Source organism: Salmo trutta, chromosome 13 (assembly GCF_901001165.1).
Source record: "Salmo trutta chromosome 13, fSalTru1.1, whole genome shotgun sequence".
NCBI classification, from domain to species: domain Eukaryota; kingdom Metazoa; phylum Chordata; class Actinopteri; order Salmoniformes; family Salmonidae; genus Salmo; species Salmo trutta.
In genome coordinates, this window is record NC_042969.1 from 5,689,792 (window position 1) to 5,712,414 (window position 22,623).

At 46.0% G+C, this 22,623-nt stretch overlaps 1 protein-coding gene across 1 annotated transcript in view; it reads right to left on the reverse strand.

Moving 5' to 3' along the window:
* rxfp1 (relaxin family peptide receptor 1) overlaps positions 1 to 22,623 on the reverse strand; it is a 114,474-nt gene that overhangs the window by 87,289 nt on the left and 4,562 nt on the right. The window contains exon 2 of the mRNA XM_029770754.1: positions 12,739 to 12,885. Within this exon, the coding sequence (XP_029626614.1) occupies positions 12,739 to 12,885 (147 nt within the window). The remainder of the gene's footprint in view (positions 1 to 12,738; positions 12,886 to 22,623) is intronic.

Below are 22,623 nucleotides of genomic sequence, written 5' to 3' on the forward strand. Positions count from 1 at the left end.
CCTTGCCATTTTCAATGGTTCCCTCTGTGTCTACTATTTACAGCATCCACACTACTAGTTGCCCCAGATGTGTTTCCCACCACGACAACAGCCCGCTCCTCCTCCTGCTCCATCCCCACCGTGGCCAATAACAGTCCCGCTGTCCCTCCGCTGGTGGTTGCCTCTTCATGCTGCACTCTGGATCTTTTATTTGAGGATGATGATGGGCCATGACCACCTCCTCGCTTCAGTATTTCTAAAATGCTTCTTTGCATTGTAGCCTGCTGCCTGCTTTATTATATCAAATGTTAATAATAGCCTAATGGATTAACTAGCTAGCACAGGTGAGCGAAGAAGCCAGCCACATGTCACTGCAACTGGACAGCCCTTTCTATTGGGCAATACACATAAAAATATGGTTTAATTACTGCTATTAACTTAAAGGGGAATTAGGATAGAAGGGTGGGACTGTTGTGTGTGTGTGTGTGTGTGGTGAACGTGAAGAATGACGTGATGCCACAGATAGTCAAGTTGCCTAGGCGCAGATCAGCAGCTTCTAAGCTGACTATTCTCGCTCTCTCTCCGCGGCCTGAAAGTGTATCATATTGGCCCTTGTCAGAGGTGTCTTTCTTGGAAAGGACAGGTGAGTGAAGTTGTCTATTGAGAGCTATAATGCCCTAACTCAGGACAACATTCCAGAATGTCATTTGAATGTTTATTTGTCCTCCTATAGCTCCTCCCACCAGCCTCCACTGACTTATACCTTCATAGCTGATTTTTCCGTACATTTCTACATTCTGTTGTCAGACTGCATATAACAACATCACAAGGAAAAAGTGGTCTGTCACTACAGAACATAGCAGAAGTAGTGTTTAGTATCAATTTTTATATGCTTACAAACGAGAGTCATGCACTCAATTATGACATATTTGTAGACAGCTATGTAAGCATTAGAATGAGGTCACAGGGAATGGATTCAATGTTAAAAATGGGATAGAAATGCATCCTTACGGTCCAGTAATTAATTAAATCAAATACAGATTACCATGAACAAAGGGACAAATGTAGCAATTTGTACTCAGTTCCTGTTGCCAGTATTTTTTTCCCGGTTAAATCAAGGCCGGTCCGGACTGGCTCAAATCTGAACCAATCTAAGATGTCTTTTTTGGGGTCAAATCGAGGCCTGTCCGGACCAAATCTGAACCAATCATGTATGTATTTTTTTGGGCCAAATTAAGGGCGGGACGGACTGGACTAAATCTGAACCAATCATAGACCTCTATGTTTCCCAAGTTTGAACAGCACAGCATAGCATAGCACAGTACCGTACAGTACAGCTTAGTTCAGTACATTAGTTTAGTAGACTAGGGTTAGGGTTACTGTACTCTAATGTACTGAACTATGCTGTTCTCTACTTTTCTTTACTGTACATTACTGTACCGTACTGTACTCTGCTGTGCTCTACTGTGCTGTACTGTAATCTCCGGTGTTCTACTGTACTATAATGTACTGTACCATACTGTACTGTCCAAACTTATGAAACATAGCTGTCTATGATTGGTTCAGATTTTGTCCGGTCTGTACTTCATCAATCAGAACCATTCATAGACGTCTATGTTTGGGCCACATCAAGTCCGGCCCGGACCAGACCAAAATCTGAACCAATTATAGACGTCTAGATTTGGGCAATATATAGGCTGGTTGGGACTGGACATCTGTGGAGGTTAAAATGAAGGCCGGCCCAGACCAGATCAGATCAAGGCTGGACCGGATTAAATCGGAACCTACAGTACCAGTCAAAAGTTTGCACACACCTACTCATTCCAGGGTTTTTCTTTATTTTTACTATTTTCTACATTGTAGAATAATAATGAAGACATCAAAACTATGAAATAACACATATGGAATTATGTAGCAACCAACAATGTGTTAAATAAATCAAAATAAATTTTATATTTGAGTTTCTTCAAAGTAACCACCCTTTGCCTTGATGACAGCATTGCACACACTTTTAATCAGGCAAAACAAAATCTGCCAAAATATCACCAACATGTCTCTTATGAGAGAACGGAACTTAGTTAGCTATGTTTACACAAACATCTGGGACGAGTACAGAGCCACCCCCAACCCCCATTTCAGCCAATCAGATCACGTCTCCCTGTTACTACTCCCCGCCTACAAGCAGAAACTCAATGGGGAGCCACCAACGGAGAGAATAGTAAAATACTGGACGCAGCTGATTCAATACTCCAGGACTATTTTGAGAATATGGATTGAAATATGTTCAAGGACTCATCTACCCATGATTCATCCACTAACATTGAGGCATAAACATCATCAGTCACGAGTTTCATCAAAACATTTTGTGGAAGGACCACCAGAGGGCAGGCTGGGCTCACGGATAGTAGCCCAACAAGGCATGTGAGACCAGGTAACCAGAGTCAATTAAGCACAGCTGACGGTACTAATGAGATATTCTCTTTCCCCTACAAGAGAGAGGATGGAACTAGCAAGAGGAGAGGAAGATAAACTATCGTTGGGGAATGGCTACGGAGAGAGAGGTGCTATCCATGAAGAGCCATTAAGACGGTGATGAATATGTGATTGTTGTTATAGTTTGAAGATAATCGTAATGTGATCCTGTGTCATCTAAAGAAGATGTATGTTGTTCCTTTGGAGATTCTCATTGACTGTGTTGGAGTGTTTGTATTGTCAGAAATCCCTCAATAGAGAACTGTGTTGAATCAAGAAAACCTACTCTGGACTCGTTTATTCCACCTTTCCACTTTAGAGTGACACCAAATGACTTGGTCCGCTCACATTGGTGGAGAATGTGGGCAATAGGTGGACGAGTGACACAAGGACAAGTGAGTAAATCAAGATTCTTCCAGTAGACAGAGGAACCATTCAAGAACGATGGACAACGCCCTACTACAACAGTTGATCACGGCACAGCAGACAACCATAGAACTCCTGCAACGACAGCTGAGTGGGCGAGAAGAACCTAGAGTGAAGCCTAGAGCGGCTGCTCATGCCATCTTACCTCGTCTCTCCAAGGAGGATGATATCGAGGCCTTCCTCATGACCTTCGAAAGGACGGCCACCTTGGAAGAGTGGCCGCCCACAGAATGGGCGAGCGCATTAGCCCCTCTTTTGACCGGGGTGGCCCAGGAAGCCTATTTTGACCTGGATTCCCACGAAGCTGCGGACTATGGGCGACTAAAAACCGAGATCCTGTCCCGGTACCAGCTGACTGCCAGAGATAGAGCTGTGAAGTTCCAACAGTGGACCTATATGGCTGACCAACCCATCCGTGCCCAGATCTTCGCTCTAATACGACTGATGAAACAGTGGCTGGAACCCGGAAAGGGAGTAGGACACGTAATAGAGACCCTCGTTGTGGACAAGATATTGAGGGAATTACCCAGTGACTTAAAAAGGGTTGTGGGTCAAACCAACCCGTTGTCAGCCGACGACATAGCCCAGGCGGTGGAAACATACCGATCTACAGGGGAGTTGTTAAAAGGGGACAAGAAGGAACGGAAGGATTCTGCAAATCCCGTACCACGACTCGCCCCGGCACGTCCGCCACCGAAACCTCCAAACCCCCTCCGGAGGTGGGAGAAGTCATCCCCCACACAGCAGGGTCGGTGTTTTAAATGTCAGTCTCCAGACCATTATGCCTCACAATGTCCTAGCAAGGACGAGTCCATGGTCACGGAGTCATCGCTGCCCATCCCCACGCATCCCGGTTCGAGAGGGCATGATCAACACTGTTGGTTAACAGAAATAGCCCCAGCCCCAGAGATTCCGGTTCGAGTAGAAGGACAAGATGTGGTTGCCATTCTCGACTCGGGAAGTATGGTTACGTTAGTAGAGGAGCGGATGGTGACCTCAGCAACACTGCTACCAGACAAAGTAGCCGTGTCCTGTATCCATGGAGACACCCACTATTACCCCACCGTGAATCTGTCTATTCTCACTCCGAAAGGAAGGTGTACAGTCAGGGCAGGGAAAGTACCCCAGCTGAAGGTGCCATTATTGATAGGGAGAGACTGTCCTCTATATAAAGAGCTGCGGCAGATGACGTTATGCATGGGAAGAAGGGGGACAGGAAAGAAGAAAAAAAACAAATCCAAGCCCGAGGTAGTAGTCCTACAAGGCGACGTAGCCTCGTCCTTGTCCTCTGGAGCAGAGGAAGAAATAGAGACCCAACGTTTACGACAGATATTCCAGGAAACCACCGATGAAGACACCTGCGAAGGGTTATACACGACGCAGGAAGGAAGGAGCAACCAGGCGCTAAGAGATATATTTGAAGCCCCATCCGAGGAGGGACCTGGAAGGGATTCTCCTCGGTCACCCCTGGAGGGGATGGGGAACAACCTCCACACCCCTCTACCGAGGTTGACCTGCCCCAGGAATTAAAGGGACAGTTCGGCACCTCGCAGCATAGAGACCCAGACCTAAGGGAGGCCATGAGGAAGGTGAAGGTGATCGACGGGAGGAACGTCGACGGATCAGGTGAGCCCCCTCTTCCTTACTATGCAATCAGGCGGGGTCTCTTATATTGGGTCGTGCAACGAAGGGGGGAAATCCAGGAATTACTAATGGTGCCTAGACCATACAGGGATACAGTCCTACAGTTAGCCCATTCCCACGTCCTAGGAGGACACCTGGCACGGGACAAGACTATTGACAGAATCATGCAGAGATTCTATTGGCCCCGTGTCACCCGGGATGTGGCCAGGTATTGTAGGACGTGTGATCAATGTCAGCGTACAGCTCCACGGCCACACCTACGTAACCCTTTGATTCCTCTCCCCATCATAGAGACTCCCTTTGAACGCATAGCTATGGACCTCGTGGGACCCCTCCCAAAATCTGCCAGAGGACACGAGTACATCCTAGTGGTCGTAGATTACGCTACCAAGTTCCCAGAGGCCATACCCCTGCGTAACATGTCATCCAAGGGAATTGCCAAGGAATTGTTCATGATGTTCTCTCGGGTAGGCCTTCCCAAGACGATCCTAACCGATCAGGGAACCCCGTTCATGTCCCGGTTGATGAAGGACTTGTGTCGGTTATATCAGGTTCAACAGATACGTACAAGCATATTCCACCCTCAAACAGACGGGTTGTGCGAACGCTTGAACAAAACGATTAAAAGCATGTTGAGAAGAGTGGTGTCCAGAGACGGGAAAAACTGGGACATGCTTCTCCCACACTTAATGTTTGCCCTGCGAGAAGTACCCCAGGCGTCCACTGGATTCTCCCCGTTTGAATTGCTCTACGGCAGACCCTGTCGAGGGATCCTCGACTTAGCCAAGGAGACCTGGGAGACCCAACCATGTCCCTTTCGATCCACAATAGAACATGTTACCCTGATGAGAGACCGCCTGTCGGCAGTATGGCCCATAGTAAAAGAGCATATGGAGAAGGCGCAAAGGACCCAAGGCTGGGCCTACGATAAGTCCGCGACATCCCGTGAGTTCTCCGTGGGAGAGAAAGTGATGGTGCTCGTGCCCACAGCGGAACACCGCTTGCTGGCGCAGTGGAGGGGGCCCTACGAGGTAATGAAAAGGGTCTCACCGGTCAATTACCTCATCAAACAACCCGACAGGAGGAAGAAGGTCCAACTCTATCACATAAACCTGTTGAAGAAGTACCATGGAAGAGAGGAGGAGGTGGCTTTGATGGCCATGGAGGGCCAAGGAAAAGAGGAGGTTCTACCACAGGTGCGCCATGGCCAAACTCTCTTGCCGGAACAGTCGAGACAGCTAGACAAGCTGATTATTCACTTCGGCCGGGTATTCTCTCCATTCCCAGGACAAACAGATGTCTTGTTCCACCATATCCACACTGAACCCGGCAAGAAGGTGCATATCCGTCCGTACAGGATTCCTGAGGCCCGCCGAGTCATCGCCAAGAACGAGGTAAGGGAGATGCTGAGGATGGGTGTGATCGAGCCATCGACGAGTGAGTGGTCCAGTCCTATAGTCCTGGTCCCCAAACCCGATGGTAGTATGAGACTCTGCAACGACTTTAGGAGCGTGAATGCAATCTCTACATTCAACGCGTATCCCATGCCCCGCGTGGATGAACTTTTGGAGCGCTTAGGAAAGGCCAATTTCATCACCACCCTGGATTTGACGAAGGGATATTGGCAAGTGCCGGTGGCTCCAGAGGACCGCCCAAAGACCGCCTTCGCCACACCGGAGGGGCTTTTTCAGTATGTGAGGATGCCCTTCGGACTGCATGGTGCTGCTGCAACTTTCCAACGCCTCATGGATGCCATTCTACGGCCCCATCAAGAGTACGCAGCGGCGTACATAGACGATGTGGTCATCCACAGCGAGGACTGGGATAGTCACCTCCTACGACTACGGGCGGTGCTCATGAGTCTGGAAGCCACAGGGTTGACGGCCAATCCCAAAAAATGCTGCCTGGGTCTGTCCGAAGCGGAATACCTGGGGTACACCGTGGGGAATGGGAAAATACGCCCACAGGCAGAGAAGACCAGGGCAATTCGGGACTGGCCTCGACCCCAGACCAAGCGGGACGTTCGGGCCTTCTTAGGGATAACGGGATAAAATCGCCGTTTTATCCCTGGATATGCAACCATTGCCAACCCCCTCACAAACCTCATCAAGAAAAACTTGCCAAACCGGGTAGAGTGGAAAGATGAGGCGGAGGAGGCCTTTCAATTGCTAAAAGAGGGCCTGTGTTCTGATCCCGTCCTACAGGCTCTGGACTTCTCACAAGAGTTCATTGTACAGGTAGACGCCTCGGATACGGGGCTCGGGGCCGTACTAGCTCAGGGTGAAGGCGAAGCAGAGAGGCCGATTCTCTTTATAAGTAGAAAGCTCAGCGATCGGGAACAGAGATATGCTACCGTAGAGAAAGAGGCCCTAGCCATTAAGTGGGCCCTCGATTATCTCCGGTACTACCTACTGGGTCGGAGGTTTGCATTAGTTACGGACCATGCGCCCCTCACGTGGATGGCTGGTAAGAGAAACAATAACAACCGAATAGCCAGATGGTTTCTTGCTTTACAACCGTTCTCTTTCCATGTCATCCACAGGGCCGGATCGAGGAACGGGAATGCAGACGCGCTGTCCCGACGCGACCAAGACGGTGCGTCTGGCGCCCGACCCTCCGGTCCGGTCCTGAGGGGGGAGGTATGTGGAAGGACCACCAGAGGGCAGGCTGGGCTCACGGATAGTAGCCCAACAAGGCATGTGAGACCAGGTAACCAGAGTCAATTAAGCACAGCTGACGGTACTAATGAGATATTCTCTTTCCCCTACAAGAGAGAGGATGGAACTAGCAAGAGGAGAGGAAGATAAACTATCGTTGGGGAATGGCTACGGAGAGAGAGGTGCTATCCATGAAGAGCCATTAAGACGGTGATGAATATGTGATTGTTGTTATAGTTTGAAGATAATCGTAATGTGATCCTGTGTCATCTAAAGAAGATGTATGTTGTTCCTTTGGAGATTCTCATTGACTGTGTTGGAGTGTTTGTATTGTCAGAAATCCCTCAATAGAGAACTGTGTTGAATCAAGAAAACCTACTCTGGACTCGTTTATTCCACCTTTCCACTTTAGAGTGACACCAAATGACTTGGTCCGCTCACAATTTGTTGATGATATTGTACCCCAAAAAACGGACATACCCCAACCAAAAACCCTGGATGAACTGAGGAATCCGTGCCATGCCGAGATCCCAAACTACAGAATTCAACATCAGCAGAGCAAACCCTGGTGACAGGGTTGCGCGCTCAGGATTCCATTAGGGATGCAAAAAGACAATATAGACTCAAACTGGAAACAGAAACACAACACAGGTGGCAAGGACTACAGGCCATTATGAACTACAAAGGCATATCCAGCTGTGTGATGCCCACCGAGTCCTCCCTCCCAGATGGGTTCAACACGTTCTATGCTCGCTTTGAGGCGACCAACACCGAGCCATCCAGTAGGGTTCCCACTGCTCTTCAAGGCTGACTCTGACAAATATTTTCAAGAGAGTGAATACTCACAATGCTGCCGGCCTAGATGCCATCCCTGGCCGTGTCTTCAGGGCATGTGCCAACTAGCTGGCAGGCGTCAACATGTCCATATCCCAGGCTGTAGTCCCCACATGCTTAAATGACTATCGCCCCATTGTACTCACCGTCAAGTTCAAATTCAATTTCAAGTTTTGTTTTATCACATGCACACGTACAGTGAAATGCTTACCTTAGTTTACCTTTGCAAAAGTGCAGTATCTGATGTCACAAAAGTATAACTAATAAGAAAAAATATATTTATTTGTTTTAAATCACGAGAAATAAGAAATAAGAGAGGAAGCTTTATACTGGGTAAGTGCCAGTACCAAAATGACAATGTGCAGGGATACTGGAGTATTGAGGTAGATATGTACATATAGGCAGGGATTAGGAGAAAGTGACTGGTAGAAGGATAAATAATAATAATAGTAAACAGTATGTCAGCAGCCAGGTGATAGAAGCTGTTTAAGAGTCTATTGGTCTCAGCCATGATGGACCAGTACCACCTGCCAGACGGGAACATGGAGAACAGTTCATGTCTCGGGTGGAAGTAATAAAAAAAATGTGGGGGTGCTTTTTCAACATGAAGTGCTTTGAGAGGCTGGTTATAGCCAACATTAGTCAAGACCCACTTCAAGGCCAGCATGCCAGACCCACTGGACCCATTCCAATTCACCTACCATTCCAGCAGATCCACGGAAGATGCCATTTCCATTGCTATCCACATAGCTTTATCACACCTGGACAAGAGTAACAGCTATGTAAGAATGTTGTTCATTGACTAAAGGTCAGCATTCAACATCATTGTTCCCTCCAAGCTTGTCACCAAGCTCAGGGCCCTGGGTCTCCAAACCACCCTCACCCTCTGCAACTGGATCCTGGACTTCCTGACAGGCAGGCCACAGGCTGTGATAATTGGCAACAGCACCTCCCCTACTCTGACTCTCAACACGGGGGCCCTCCAGGGATGTGTCCTCAGCCCACTGCTGTACTCCCTGTTCATGACTGCGTGTGAAGCATGACACCAACCCCATCATCAAGATTGCAGATGACACCATGGTGGTAGGTTTGATCACCGACAACAACAAGTCAGCCTAAAGGGAGGAAGTCAGAGACCTGGCAGTGTGTGCCAAAACAACAGCCTCTCCCTCAATGTCAGCAAAACGAAGGAGTTGATTGTTGAATTCAGGAAGCAGGGAGGAGGACATGCCCCGATTTACATCGACGGGACTGCGGTGGAAAGAGTCAGCAGCTTCAGGTTCCTTGGTGCACACATCACCACACATGGACTGACAACACCACTGCCCTGGTCAAGAGTGTCCTGACTGGCTGCATCATGGCTTAACACATGCTTAACACCCCGGCCATCCTACAATCTAAACTTGATGCCCTCATTCTCACAAAAATTATCAATGAACCCACGAGGTACAACTCCAAATCCGAAAACACGGGCACCCTCATAGATATCATCCTAACCAACTTGCCCTCCAAATACAACTCTGCTGTTTTCAACCAAGATCTCAGCGATCACTGTCTCATTGCCTGCATCCGTAATGGGTCTGCGGTCAAACAACCACCCCTCATTACTGTCAAACGCTCCCTAAAACACTTCAGCGAGCAGGTCTTTCTAATCGACCTGGCCCGGGTATCCTGGAAGGATATTGACCTCATCCCGTCAGTAGAGGATGCTTGGTTATTCTTTAAAAGTGCCTTCCTCACCATCTTAAATAAGTATGCCCATTCAAAAAATCTAGAACCAGGAACAGATATAGCCCTTGGTTCTCTCCAGACCTGACTGCCCTCGACCAGCACAAAAACATCCCGTGGCGTTCTGCATTAGCATCGAACAGCCCCCGTGAAATGCAACTTTTCAGGGAAGTTAGGAACAAATATACACAGGCAGTTAGAAAGCTAAGGCTAGCTTTTTCAAGCAGAAATTTGCATCCTGTAGCACAAACTCAAAAAAGTTCTGGGACACTGTAAAGTCCATGGAGAATAAGAGGGCCTCCTCCCAGCTGCTTACTGCACTGAGGCTAGGAAACACTGTCACCACCGATAAATCCACAATAATTGACAATTTCAATAAGCATTTTTCTACGGCTGGCCATGCTCTCCACCTGGCTACCCCTACCCCGGTCAACAGCCCTGCGCTCCCCACAGCAACTCGCCCAAGCCTCCCCATTTTCTCCTTCACCCAAATCCAGATAGCTGATGTTCTGAAAGAGCTGCAAAATCTGGACCCCTACAAATCAGCCAGACTAGACAATTTGGACCCTCTCATTCTAAAATTATCTGCCGAAATTGTTGCAACCCCGATTACTAGCCTGTTCAACCTCTCTTTCGTATCGTCCCATAGATTGGAAAGCTGCCGCGGTCATCCCCCTCTTCAAAGGGGAGACACTCTAGACCCAAACTGCTACAGACCTATATCGATTCTACCCTGCCTTTCTAAGGTCTTTGAAAGCCAAGTTAACAAACAGATTACCGACCATTTCGAATCTCACCGTACCTTCTCCGCTATGCAATCTGATTTCAGAGCTGGTCATGGGTGCACCTCAGCCACGCTCAAGGTCCTAAACGATATCATAACCACCATCGATAAGAGACATTACCGTGAAGCCGCATTCATTGACCTGGCTAAGGCTTTCGACTCTGTCAATCACAACATTCTTATTGGCAGACTCAACAGCCTTGGTTTCTCAAATGATTGCCTTGCCTGGTTCACCAACTACTTCTCCGATAGAGTTCAGTATGTCAAATCGGAGGGCCTGTTGTCCGGATCTCTGGGAGTCTCTATGGGTGTGCCACAGGGTTCAATTCTCGGGCCGACTCTCTTCTCTTTATACATCAATGATGTCGCTCTCGCTGCTGGTGATTCTTTGACCCACCTCTACGCAGACGACACCATTCTGTATACCTCTGGCCCTTCCTTGGACACTGTGTTAACTAACCTCCAGATCAGCTTCAATGCCATTCAACTCTCCTTCCGTGGCCTCCAACTGCTCTTAAATGCAAGTAAAACCAAATGCATGCTCTTCAACCAATCGCTGCCCGCACCTGCCAGCCCGTCCAGCATCACTACTCTGGACAGTTCTGACTTAGAATATGTGGACAACTACAAATACCTAGGTGTGTGGTTACACTGTAAACTCTCCTTCCAGACTCACATTAAACATTTCCAATCCAAAATTAAATCTAGAATCGGCTTCCTATTTCGCAACAAAGCATCCTTCACTCATGCTGCCAAACATACCCTCGTAAAACTGACCATCCTACCGATCCTCGACTTCGGAGATGTAATTTACATAATAGCCCCCAACACTCTACTCAATAAATTGGATGCAGTCTATCACAGTGCCATCCGTTTTGTCACCAAAGCCCCATATACTACCCACCACTGCGACCTGTATGCTCTTGTTGGCTGGCCCTCGCTTCATACTCGTCGCCAAACCCACTGGCTCCAGGTCATCTACAAGTCTCTGCTAGGTAAAGCCGCCTTATCTCAGCTCACTGGTCACCATAGCAGCACCCACCCGTAGCACGCGCTCCAGCAGGTATATCTCACTGGTCACCCCCAAAGCCAATTCTTCCTTTGGCCGCCTCTCCTTCCAGTTCTCTGCTTCCAATGACTGGAACGAACTGCAAAAATCTCTGAAGCTGGAGACTCTTACCTCCCTCACTAGCTTTAAGCACCAGCTGTCAGAGCAGCTCACAGATCACTGCACCTGTACATAGCTCATCTGTAAATAGCCCATCCAATCTACCTCATCCCCATACTGTATTTATTTATTTATCTTGCTCCTTTGCACCCCAGTATCTCTTCTTGCTCACTCATCTTCTGCACATCCTACCATTCCAGTGTTTAATTGCTATATTGTAATTACTTCGCCACCATGGCCTCTTTATTGCCTTACCTCTCTTATCCTACCTCATTTGCACATGCTGTGTATAGATTTTTCTACTGTATTATTGACTGTATGTTTGTTTATTCCATGTGTTGTTTGTTTACTCTGTGTTTTGTATGTGTCGAACTGCTTTGCTTTATCTTGGCCAGGTCGCAGTTGCAAATGAGAACTTGTTCTCAACTAGCCTACCTGGTTAAATGAAGGTGAAATAAAAAATTAAATAAAATGGCCTGATATGGAAACTGCTCCGTTCATGACCACAAGGCCCTTCAGAGAGTGGTGAAGACTGCCCAGTGCATCGCTGGAGACATCACCACGGACTATTCACTCCCTTACTGTCTGCATTTTAGAGTAGAATGTCCTTTTAAAAGATCAACAGAACTGACCTTCTGTGCACTGACAATCTAATTATTAGCTGTCCAATGATTTATTCTGCCTACTATTTGAACATACTGTATAATAAAACAGTTGATTAAAAAAAATAACTGACTTTCTCACGGTGCTACAAAAAATATATCCTGGTGGGGCATGTCCCCGGCACAGTCAGAATACTTGTGAACATAATAAATTAGCAAGTAAATCAGGGGTGTCAAACTCAATTCCTGGAGGGCTGTGTGTTTTTGCTATTTCCTTTTCATTTGTGGCCAATTAAGACCGAGACAACCAGATTAGGGTAGTTCCTAACGAATCAATTAATCAACTATAAAGGAGGAGTAAAAACCCCAGACACTTGTCCCTCCAGGACTGGAGTTTGACACGTGCAATAACTAAATATATAAATGAATAAACTGACGACTCACCACAGTTCTCCTCGTCCGCTTCATTTCCACAGTCATCAACACCGTTGCAGTGCATGAGCTGGGGCAGGCACATGCTCAGGTTGCCACAAGGAAAATATCCTAGGGGGCAGTTCGTCTTCTCCTCTGAGACGTTGAACGAAGTTCCTGCTGAAAATTCAAGAGCCGTGTTTCAATATCAAAGTTGGTGTCTCTCGATGAGGGTAAACACATACTACACTGAACAAAAATATAAACACAACATGTTAAGTATTGGTCCCATGTTTTATGAGCTGAAATAAGAATCTCATGAATTTTCCATACTTATTTCTTTCAAATTTTGTGAACAAATTTGTTTACATCCCTGTTAGTGAGCATTTCTCCTTTGCCAAGATAATCCATCCACCTGACAGGTATGGAATATCAAGAAGCTGATTGCACAGCATGATCATTACACAGTTGCACCTTGTGCTGGGGACAATGCCACATATGTCTAAAGTTTTGAGGGAGCCTGCAATTGGCACGCTGACTGCATGATTGTCCAACAGAGCTGTTGCTAGAGAATTTAATGTTCATTTCTCTATGATAAGCTGCCTCCAAAGTCGTTTTGGAGAAATTGGCAGTACGTCCAACCAGCCTCACAACTGCAGACCATGTTTAACCACGCCAGCTCAGGACCTTCACATCCGGCTTCGTCACCTGCGGGATCGTCTGAGGGGGAGGTGTGTGTGTGTGTGTGTGTGTGTGTGTGTGTGTGTGTGTGTGTGTGTGTGTGTGTGTGTGTGTGTGTGTGTGTGTGCGCGCGTATGTGCGTGCGTGCGTGTGTGTGTGGTGGGTGGGGGGAGTGCTGAAGAGTATTTCTGTCTGTAATAAAGCCCTTTGTGGGGAAAAAATCATTCTGATTGGCTGGGCCTGGCTCCCCAGTGGGTGGGCTCGGCTGCCAAGTGGGTGGGCCTATGCCCCCAAGGCCCACCCATGGCTGCACCCCTGCCCAGATGTGAAATCCATCGATTAGGGCCTAGTTCATTTCTTTCATTTGACTTATTTCCTTATATCAACTGTAATTCAGTGAAAACATTTAAATTGTTGCATATTGCATTTATATTTTTGTTCAGTATATAAGTGGGGAATAGGAACACATAACACTACAGAAAATTAAAGCGCAGTTGACCATTTTAAAATGGGTGTATTTCCTGAGTGGGAACACATTTAAGTATTAAAGGAGCCCTCTAAAAATTATACAAGTAAACATCTCACAGTATCGTCCACTCAAGGGGAGCTAGCTGTACATAATCAGTCAGTGAGCTCTGGGTGTGTTTTTCCAAAACACTTCAGCGTTTTTCTATCAATGTTTCAATTAGCAGTCAATTATGAACATTTGTGAAACATGAAGTATTAACAGGACTCCCATGGTGTTCCGTTTACAGAGTTGATTTATTCATAGTTCAGAGTGTTTATGTGCTCTCTGGAGGATAGGCTAGTTGCATCTGCTTTCATGATAATCAATCTAAACGGCTGCACTTTCACATACAAAGGCCACCCACTGCATATATGTTTCTGAAATATACCTACATATCATACTGTAGTCGGTTAAGCACACAGGTCTGACTGCTTACAGGCTTGAACCTCAGTTTCCATCCCAATTTCCACAAAATAATCAAAAACCAATGCAAAGCTGCTGACTGGTTGAGTGCCTCGATTATGGAATATTAATCCATATTCAACCAATGGACCAAATACTTTATTGTCCATTGGTTAGAACAGAAATGTGTCTTCTACCTTTCCCAACACCCCCACATACATGCACACGCGCGCACACACACTGAGAGGCACAGGGTCAGCCGTGGTAAAGCACCCCCGGATGGAGAGCAATTGTGGGGGGTTAAGTTCCTTGGTCAAGGGCACATGGGAACAGAGACCAGCAGCTGCCAGTTCAGTTCCATTACCATGTTTTGTGTCGCCCGGCCCGGGGCTGCTGGTCTGTCTCTCTAACCTCTAGGCCTGGGGTCATCAACTAGATTCAGCCCGGGACCATTTTTTTCTTGGGCGGATGGTCATGGGGCTGGAAGATAATTACAAATAATTTTTAGACTACTAAGTGACTACAAGAATTAATCCCAAACAGATATAATATTGACTAAAATAATAATTTCTTATCTTGCTTAAATTTGTATACGATCACATATATCTCTCTTTGGTACAGATTTCCAAAATTATAATCACTTGGAGATGAGCACTTTTATTTCCATGACTGATCAAAATTCATGTCTATCTCTTGACCCTGGTTAGCAATATGTTTTGAACATCGAATCGCTAAATAATTGCAGTATCGAGTCACAATACATATAGAATCGAGAGAATTGCAATACATATCGCATCGGCACCTAAGTATCGTGATAATATTGTATCGTGAGGTCCCTGGGAATTCCTAGCCCTAGTTGACACATGGTCATCATGGTTTACTGACCAGATAACAATAGAAAATAGGACATATTTCCCAGTTGTCTTGATGTTATCATGAAAAGACATCTTTACCTGGTTATCCAATGCCTCTGCAATCAGAAAATTAAAATGACACATTTTCTCACTGAGATCATGAGCCTGAAGACTACATGAACCCTAAAGCCGGGTGTGTAACAGCTGATAGTGACAACGCCATGCTTATTGTGAAGATGAGCATGGTTAAGGGCCATGGTAAGTCATGTGCAAACCTAAGGACCTAAGGGCTTCGGCAAACCTCAGCCATGCACTTAATCACAAAAGTGACATGAGTGAGGGACCTAGAATCACAACCGCTCTAAAAAATTCACCGCTCTCCAACTCAATCACGAGGGTCTGATGTTGTGTAACACAGTATCAGAAGGATGATTCCAACCATCCATCTGAGCTTACACACAAGCTCACCTAAGGAAAGTCTACCGACTGTAAACTATAGCCACCAAGATACCAAGAAGAACTGCAGATCCTCGGTTCTGCTGATCTTAGACGAGATACTGTGGAATGTAAACATCTTATCCTGTTTACTGTTGTTTTTCGCAGTCTGTGCAGGCTCAGTTTCGCATAGTATCACCTTTGAAGTTCAAATGGGAACAGTAATGGTTGGAGTAGTAACTGACTGTAGGACTCACATGTAGCTATTATAAGATCTCCTGCAGAACTAAGTGTTTCTTGCAGTAAAATTATAAACCAAATATACATTTTGTCTCGGAAGCAGGAGTGAAAAAAATATACATTAATTTCATCTTGAGAAAATGTGAATATGCACTTTATAATAAAAAGTTCTGTGTCGCCTAAAATAGAAAAAATGTCAAGCAACATAACATCTGACAGTTTTTTACTTTTAACCACATAAAATAGGCATCCAAAATTAATTTAAATACTATCAGAAACGTGGTGGTTCGTTTTCACAGTTTTTCATTTCCTTAAAACAGATCAACAAACTGATTAGGAAATTTAGCACCGGAAAACTCAACGTTTTTAAGCCTCAATTAGATATTTTTCTGCTTATACATTCCAACATTTGATAGGCTATTTGGTAGTCAACTTGCCATATAATTAGATACAAGCAGCTTCTCTTCTGTCATTACTTGATGCTCTAGAACAGGGTTTCCCAGACAATGCTAATTTGGTAAAATGGTTATCTCAGACAGATATTGACAGGATGAATTAGCGTCAGCGGCCAAAGTGAAAAACCCCAATTACTGGTAGCAGTTCCGTGGCACTTGCCAATGGCTGCTCTGATGAATGCTCGTTCCACATCCCACAGTTTCCAGGGATTAATGGAGCATTAATGCTGGGTAGCATTAGCAAGGCTAACTGCTTGGTATCCAATGGAGAGGCTAATCTACTGTATTTGTGTGTTCTTAGACAAATAGGTATTCCCCATCCTTAAGGCTGGATAGAAGCTTTAGATAAGATCATCTCACTGGCAAACCCACTATCCACTATCCTATACTTTACATTGAAGGTACACAGTGGGGTAACTTTTTGTTTAGATACACCACTACCCAATTTGTGCCTTCCCTAGAGGCATGGGTAAATTGGGAAGAGCCAATGGCAGTCTTGGCAAATTTCCATTCTGCTGTGGTCAATTTCTGTAAGCAGGAAATTGCCCAACTATGAAGGATGATGTCATATTGCTTTAGTTTATAAATAGCTTTAAAGGATACGTTTTTCTTACGTCTAAATCTCTACTTTTGATGTAAATGGCATGTTATAGAAGGATCCAGACACCTTTTTGTGATATAATTTACCCCAAACAGTAAATCACTTTCTCATACTTGTTCTGCAGTATGGTGGCACTGGAAAAACATGAACAAAGGCTCCAAAAACACCCAAGTACGTCCTTTTAGAAATGGCAAAGCTCTCAATATAGCGATGCAGGTCTTTAGATGTTGTACAGACAAAATTGTCATTCCAAACTTTATACACAATGTTATATGTGTACAACATTGATTGACCTGCATCACTATACAGAGTGCTTTGCTGTTTCCAAATTAATTGAGATTTGGTTGTAAAAAATGTTTAACTTCTCCTTTAGTGTTGACATAGTTATTAACCTTAAGCTAATGAGCACAGCTTGTGGAATCTAGTTACTGTACATCTCTCATGATAACCAAAGGGTATGAATAAAAGTTCTTATTTTTCCTGATATACTGTATTATATTATACCAAGTGGTTGTCAATGTAACATTTATACCTGATAAGACATCAGTGAAACACTTTCTCATTTTCTCCTTTCACAGTGGTATTACATCATTCAGTTCAGTTTTATTCTTCAGACCAAAGGAGCACTTAACCTTCTTAGATTGTCACTGGAATAAAATGTATGGATTATCTTTCAAAACTTAGCTCTCATCTTTTCGAAGACAGAACACCTTTCCTGAAGGCCGTAAAAATGATCTGCATGGCTCACTGGTGCTGAACTTTCATATTTTACCACCAAAGATTACCAGATGTAGAGAAGAGATACATCAATTATCTTTCAGAAGTCATTGCTCATCCATCCTAATAAGAGCTGTTTGTGTGTTTCCTTAACAAATCTTGAAACCATCTCTCTTGTGTAACATCTTTCAAAAGAGATTTGCAAAGCTATTTATCTAACATCTGTTCCCACCATAGCGGGTGATGCAGTGAACGGCCTACGCCAATATTGTAAAGCCACACAGTCATGTCAGTTAAATTGCATGGTTGCACGTGGGCCATCTCATCAACTACAACCTCAAAAGCCTCACTCCAGTCTATTCATACTGACTGACCATCCCAGATTGTCACAAGTGTCGATGAAAGGGGACCAAAATGCAGCGGGTAAAGTGCTCATCTTCTTTTATTATTTAATAAAGTGAACACTTAAACAAAAAATAACAAACCGACAATAAACAGTTCCGTAAAGCACATAGGCTATACCAAAAACAACAACTCACAAAAACACAGGAAAAACAGGCTGCCTAAGTATGGCTTCCAATCAGAGACAACGAAAGACACCTAGCCTCTGATTGGAAGCCATACCTGGCCACACATAGAAAAATAAATATAGAAATAGAAAACTAGAACCAAAATCCCCTAGAACCAAAAAAAAAAAAAACACACAAACAAACACCCCCTGCCACGCCTTGACCATACTGCAATTACAAATGACCCCTTTACTGGTCAGGACGTGACAGTACCCCCCCCCCAAATGTGCAGACCCCGACTGCACCTCCAAAACAAAAAAAAACACAAAACCAACCCCAAACCTAAAGGGAGGGAAGGGAGGGTGGCCACCGTCAACAACGGTTCCTGTGCTACACCCCCCTTCGCCAATTCTCCCACTACGGAGGTGGCTCTGGCTCTGGGCGTAGCTCCCGTTCCGAAGACTCTGGGCTGAGAGGCGTCACTGGAGGCCCCGGGCTGAGAGGTGTCGCTGGAGGCCCCGGGCTGAGAGGCGTCGCTGGAGGCCCCGGGCTGAGAGGCGTCGCTGGAGGCCCCGGGCTGAGAGGCGTCGCTGGAGGCTCCTGACTGGGGAGCGTCGCTGGAGGCTCCTGACTGGGGAGCGTCGCTGGAGGCTCCTGACTGGGGAGCGTCGCTGGAGGCTCCGGGCTGAGGAGCGTCGCTGGAGGCTCCGGGCTGAGGAGCGTCGCTGGAGGCTCCGGGTTGAGGAGCGTCGCTGGAGGCTCCGGGCTGAGGAGCGTCGCTGGAGGCTCCGGGCTGGGGAGCGTCGCTGGAGGCTCCGGGCTGGGGAGCGTCGCTGGAGGCTCCAGGCTGGGGAGCATTGCTGGAGGCTCCTGACTGGGGAGCGTCGCTGGAGGCTCCTGACTGGGGAGTGTCGCTGGAGGCTCCTGACTGGGGAGCGTCGCTGGAGGCTCCGGGCTGAGGAGCATCACTGGAGGCTCCGGGCTGAGGAGCGTCACTGGAGCCCTCCTGCATGGAGCTGGGACCGGTCTCCCCGGACTGGGAAGACTTACAGGAGACTGGGTGTGCAGAGCAGGCACGAGGCACACTGGGCCGTGGAGGCGCACCGGAGGTCTGGAGCTCAGGGCTGGCACACTTCGTCCTGGCTGGATGGTCCCTGTAGCCCGGCACGGGCGGAGCGCTGGCACAGGGCGAGCTGGGCTGTGCTGGGGGATGAGGGCTGCCGTGCGTAGAGCAGGCGCAGGATAAGCTGGGCCGAGGAGACGCAGTGGCGGCCAGATGCGCTGAGCAGGCACACTGCTTCCTGGCTGAGTGCCAACTCTAGCACGGCAACGCTGAGGAGCCCGTACCGACCGCACCGGACTGTGCGTGCGGATGGGTGAGATAGTGCGCATCACGTCGTAATGCATCGCTCGCCCCTCTGCACGCCTGCTCAGTCGTGCCCTCTCTACCAGTACCTCCTTCAGGAATCTCGCGTCAAGCTCAGCGCTCGACTCCTTTCTCAGCTCCGGTTTGCTCCACGGCTTCGGTTCCCCCCTGACCTAGCAACACTCCCCTTATGCCCCCCCAAAAAAATATTTTTGGGGGGTGCCTCTACACCTCCTGAATAGGAGGATACAACGCCTCGTACCTCCGTCGTTCCCTCTTTGCTTCCTCCAGCTCCCCCTTCGGGCGCTGGTACTCCCCAGCCTGGCTCCATGGACCCTTGCCATCGAGGATCTCCTCCCACGTCCATGACTCCAAATACTTCTCCTGCTGCTCCTTCTTCCGCTGCTTGGTCTTCTTCTGGTGGGTGGTTCTGTCAGGGAAGTTGATGAACGGTGACCAAAATGCAGCGGGTACAGTGCTCATCTTTCTTCTTTATTTAGAAGAACACTCAAAACAAAATAAACAGACAACGAAACAGTTTCGTAAGGCACATAGGCTATACCGAAAACAACCACCCACAAAAACACAGGAAAAACAGGCTGCCTAAGTATGGCTTCCAATCAGAGACAACGAAAGACACCTGCCTCTGATTGGAAGCCATACCTGGCCACACATAGAAAAAGAAACATAGAAATAGAAAACTAGAACCAAAATCCCCTAGAACCAAAAAAAAAAAAACACACAAAACAAACACCCCCTGCCACGCCCTGACCATACTACAATTACAAATGACCCCTTTACTGGTCAGGACGTGACACAGATAATTGCATTTGACCTCAGCGCATTAAAAGTCCTCTTCATCAGGGATAAAGGTAAATGCCAGTCAAGATGGAATTGTTAACATTGTAACATTGACAACCTTTTTCCAACATTTTCCCTCCGAGACATAAGCATGTCATATACAGTAGTTGCTCTGAAAAGTTGAAGGGAAAGAGCAATCAATCTGTGTCTCTACTAGGGTCAAAAGGGAGATCCACATATTGTTTCCATTTCAAGTAAGGGTAATTTACATAAAATATCCACCGCATTTACAGAGCCATGTCATTCCAGATGCAGTACATTCCAGATACAGTATATCATACAAGCCAAGTTCTATTTGTAACTGTCATGGGATGCATTTGCTACAATGTTCACTTTTTAGTTGGTGGCTGACTATTTGATAGCATTTGGCGTTAATTCCTCTCTGACATTTGCAATCGGCATTCGATATTAATCACATAAATACCACATAATCAGTAAGTGTACCTTCACTTGCCCCTTCTACCCCTATGGTGTCCAAATTAGGACAGCTTCCCAACTAACTAAAGTCCTTGTCCACTCCAAAGATCTAGGTTTGCCAGGCATTTTCCAATATTTAAAGTGGTCTGATGCTGAGATGAGTCCACCTTCCATGCCATCTGTTGCAATGAAGTTCCAGATCAACCCCAAATGAATGGGAAAGCTGACTCATGGTGACATTTGATAAGGTTTGAAGAAAGAAGAAACATCTGACACTGATTTTGGAATGAAGTAGCACTTTAAATTAGTTTTAATGGGACACTTTAAAAGACATTTGCCTTGGACTAGCTTCCAACACTTCCTTTTCTCCATTCTATACAGCACCACTATTTGCTGATGTCAGAAATGACCAGATTCTGCCTGGAAGGAACTTTGACTGTACAACTTTGACTATACAACAAAGAATGGAACTTTGACTATACAACTTTGACTATACAACAAAGAATATATCACATATGGAAAGTGAAAAATAAACAGCATTTGTAGTTGGTCCCTTAGCCTGTGTGCTCAATTACTTTTTCATGCTGTTGGATTCTATCTTGAAATATACTTATTCATGTTACAATATTAGAACTTATTGATACATGTATAAGGAACTTTACATGTTTAAGGAATGTATATATTGGGGACAATGAAGGTGGATGAACGGTGGATAGAAGCTTGATGTAGGGGATGTGCAGAAAGTTAATATTCTGTTTGAACATATTATTTTGTTACTAAGGAGGCAGGCAAAGGGCAGCCGTCTGGTTTCAGTTTCTGATAACGCAGGCCAGCTGCGGAACTAGGGAGAAGCGAGGAATTCGACTTCAGGTCTAGTCAACAGTTGAAGTGAGAAGAAACCTCTGGAAGGGGGGCCGGAGGGGCCCACCCCAATGACCCTCCTACTACAGTCCTATCTCACATGGATACACTTCCAGGCCCACGGAGGTTCTAGCATCAGGCAGGGCCATGACTACACCAGTGAGAGGAACCAATTAAGTTCCTGCCTAGCAACAGAGATGTATTGGCTGTCTAGATGTGTAAGGAGTTGACTCTGCCTAGTAGGACGTTATAAATATATGTGCTTGTGTGAAGGGACAGAGCACAAGGTTGCTCTGCGGCTCAGTGCTGGAAAGGGTCCACATTGACAGATGGACTGAGAAACTGATCAACATCACTGTTAGTCAACATCAGTAGGCCAACATAACTTTCATTTACATGGATTTTGTACACAGATCAAGATATATTTTTTTGTCTTTGCAGCTGTATGACCCAGTGGGTGAATGAACTTAGTTTGATCTTTTCCTAGTTTGAGTTTTTACTCTGTTTGTTCAGAACCTAACAATGCCAAATACATCTGAATCAATACAAAAAACATCTCTTGATCTGTGTACAAAATCAATGCACATGAAAGTTATGTTGGCCTACTGATTTTGACTAACAGTGATGTTGATCAGTTTCTCAGTCCATCTGTCAATGTGGAACCTTTCCAGCACCGAGCCGCAGAGCAACCTTGTGCTCTGTCCCAAACATTTTCTTGCATGTGTCTGACAATATGTGTAATGCTAATACAGTATGTTGAATTATTGATTTTACTAGTCAATATTTGTTTGATATCTGAAAGTGGTAACAATGTTATTTAAGCATGACTCTCAGGGCCAAAATCTTTGCCTTGCCAATTTGAGAAAAGCACAGTGCAAGACTAAAAAGTTATAGATGTAACGTATGAGCAACAATATGTATCTCTATGGTATGAGCATCATGAAGGAGATGATTTCTATATCATTGACTCTCTACTGATGTTCATTCCACATCACTAAAATAAGGTGAACA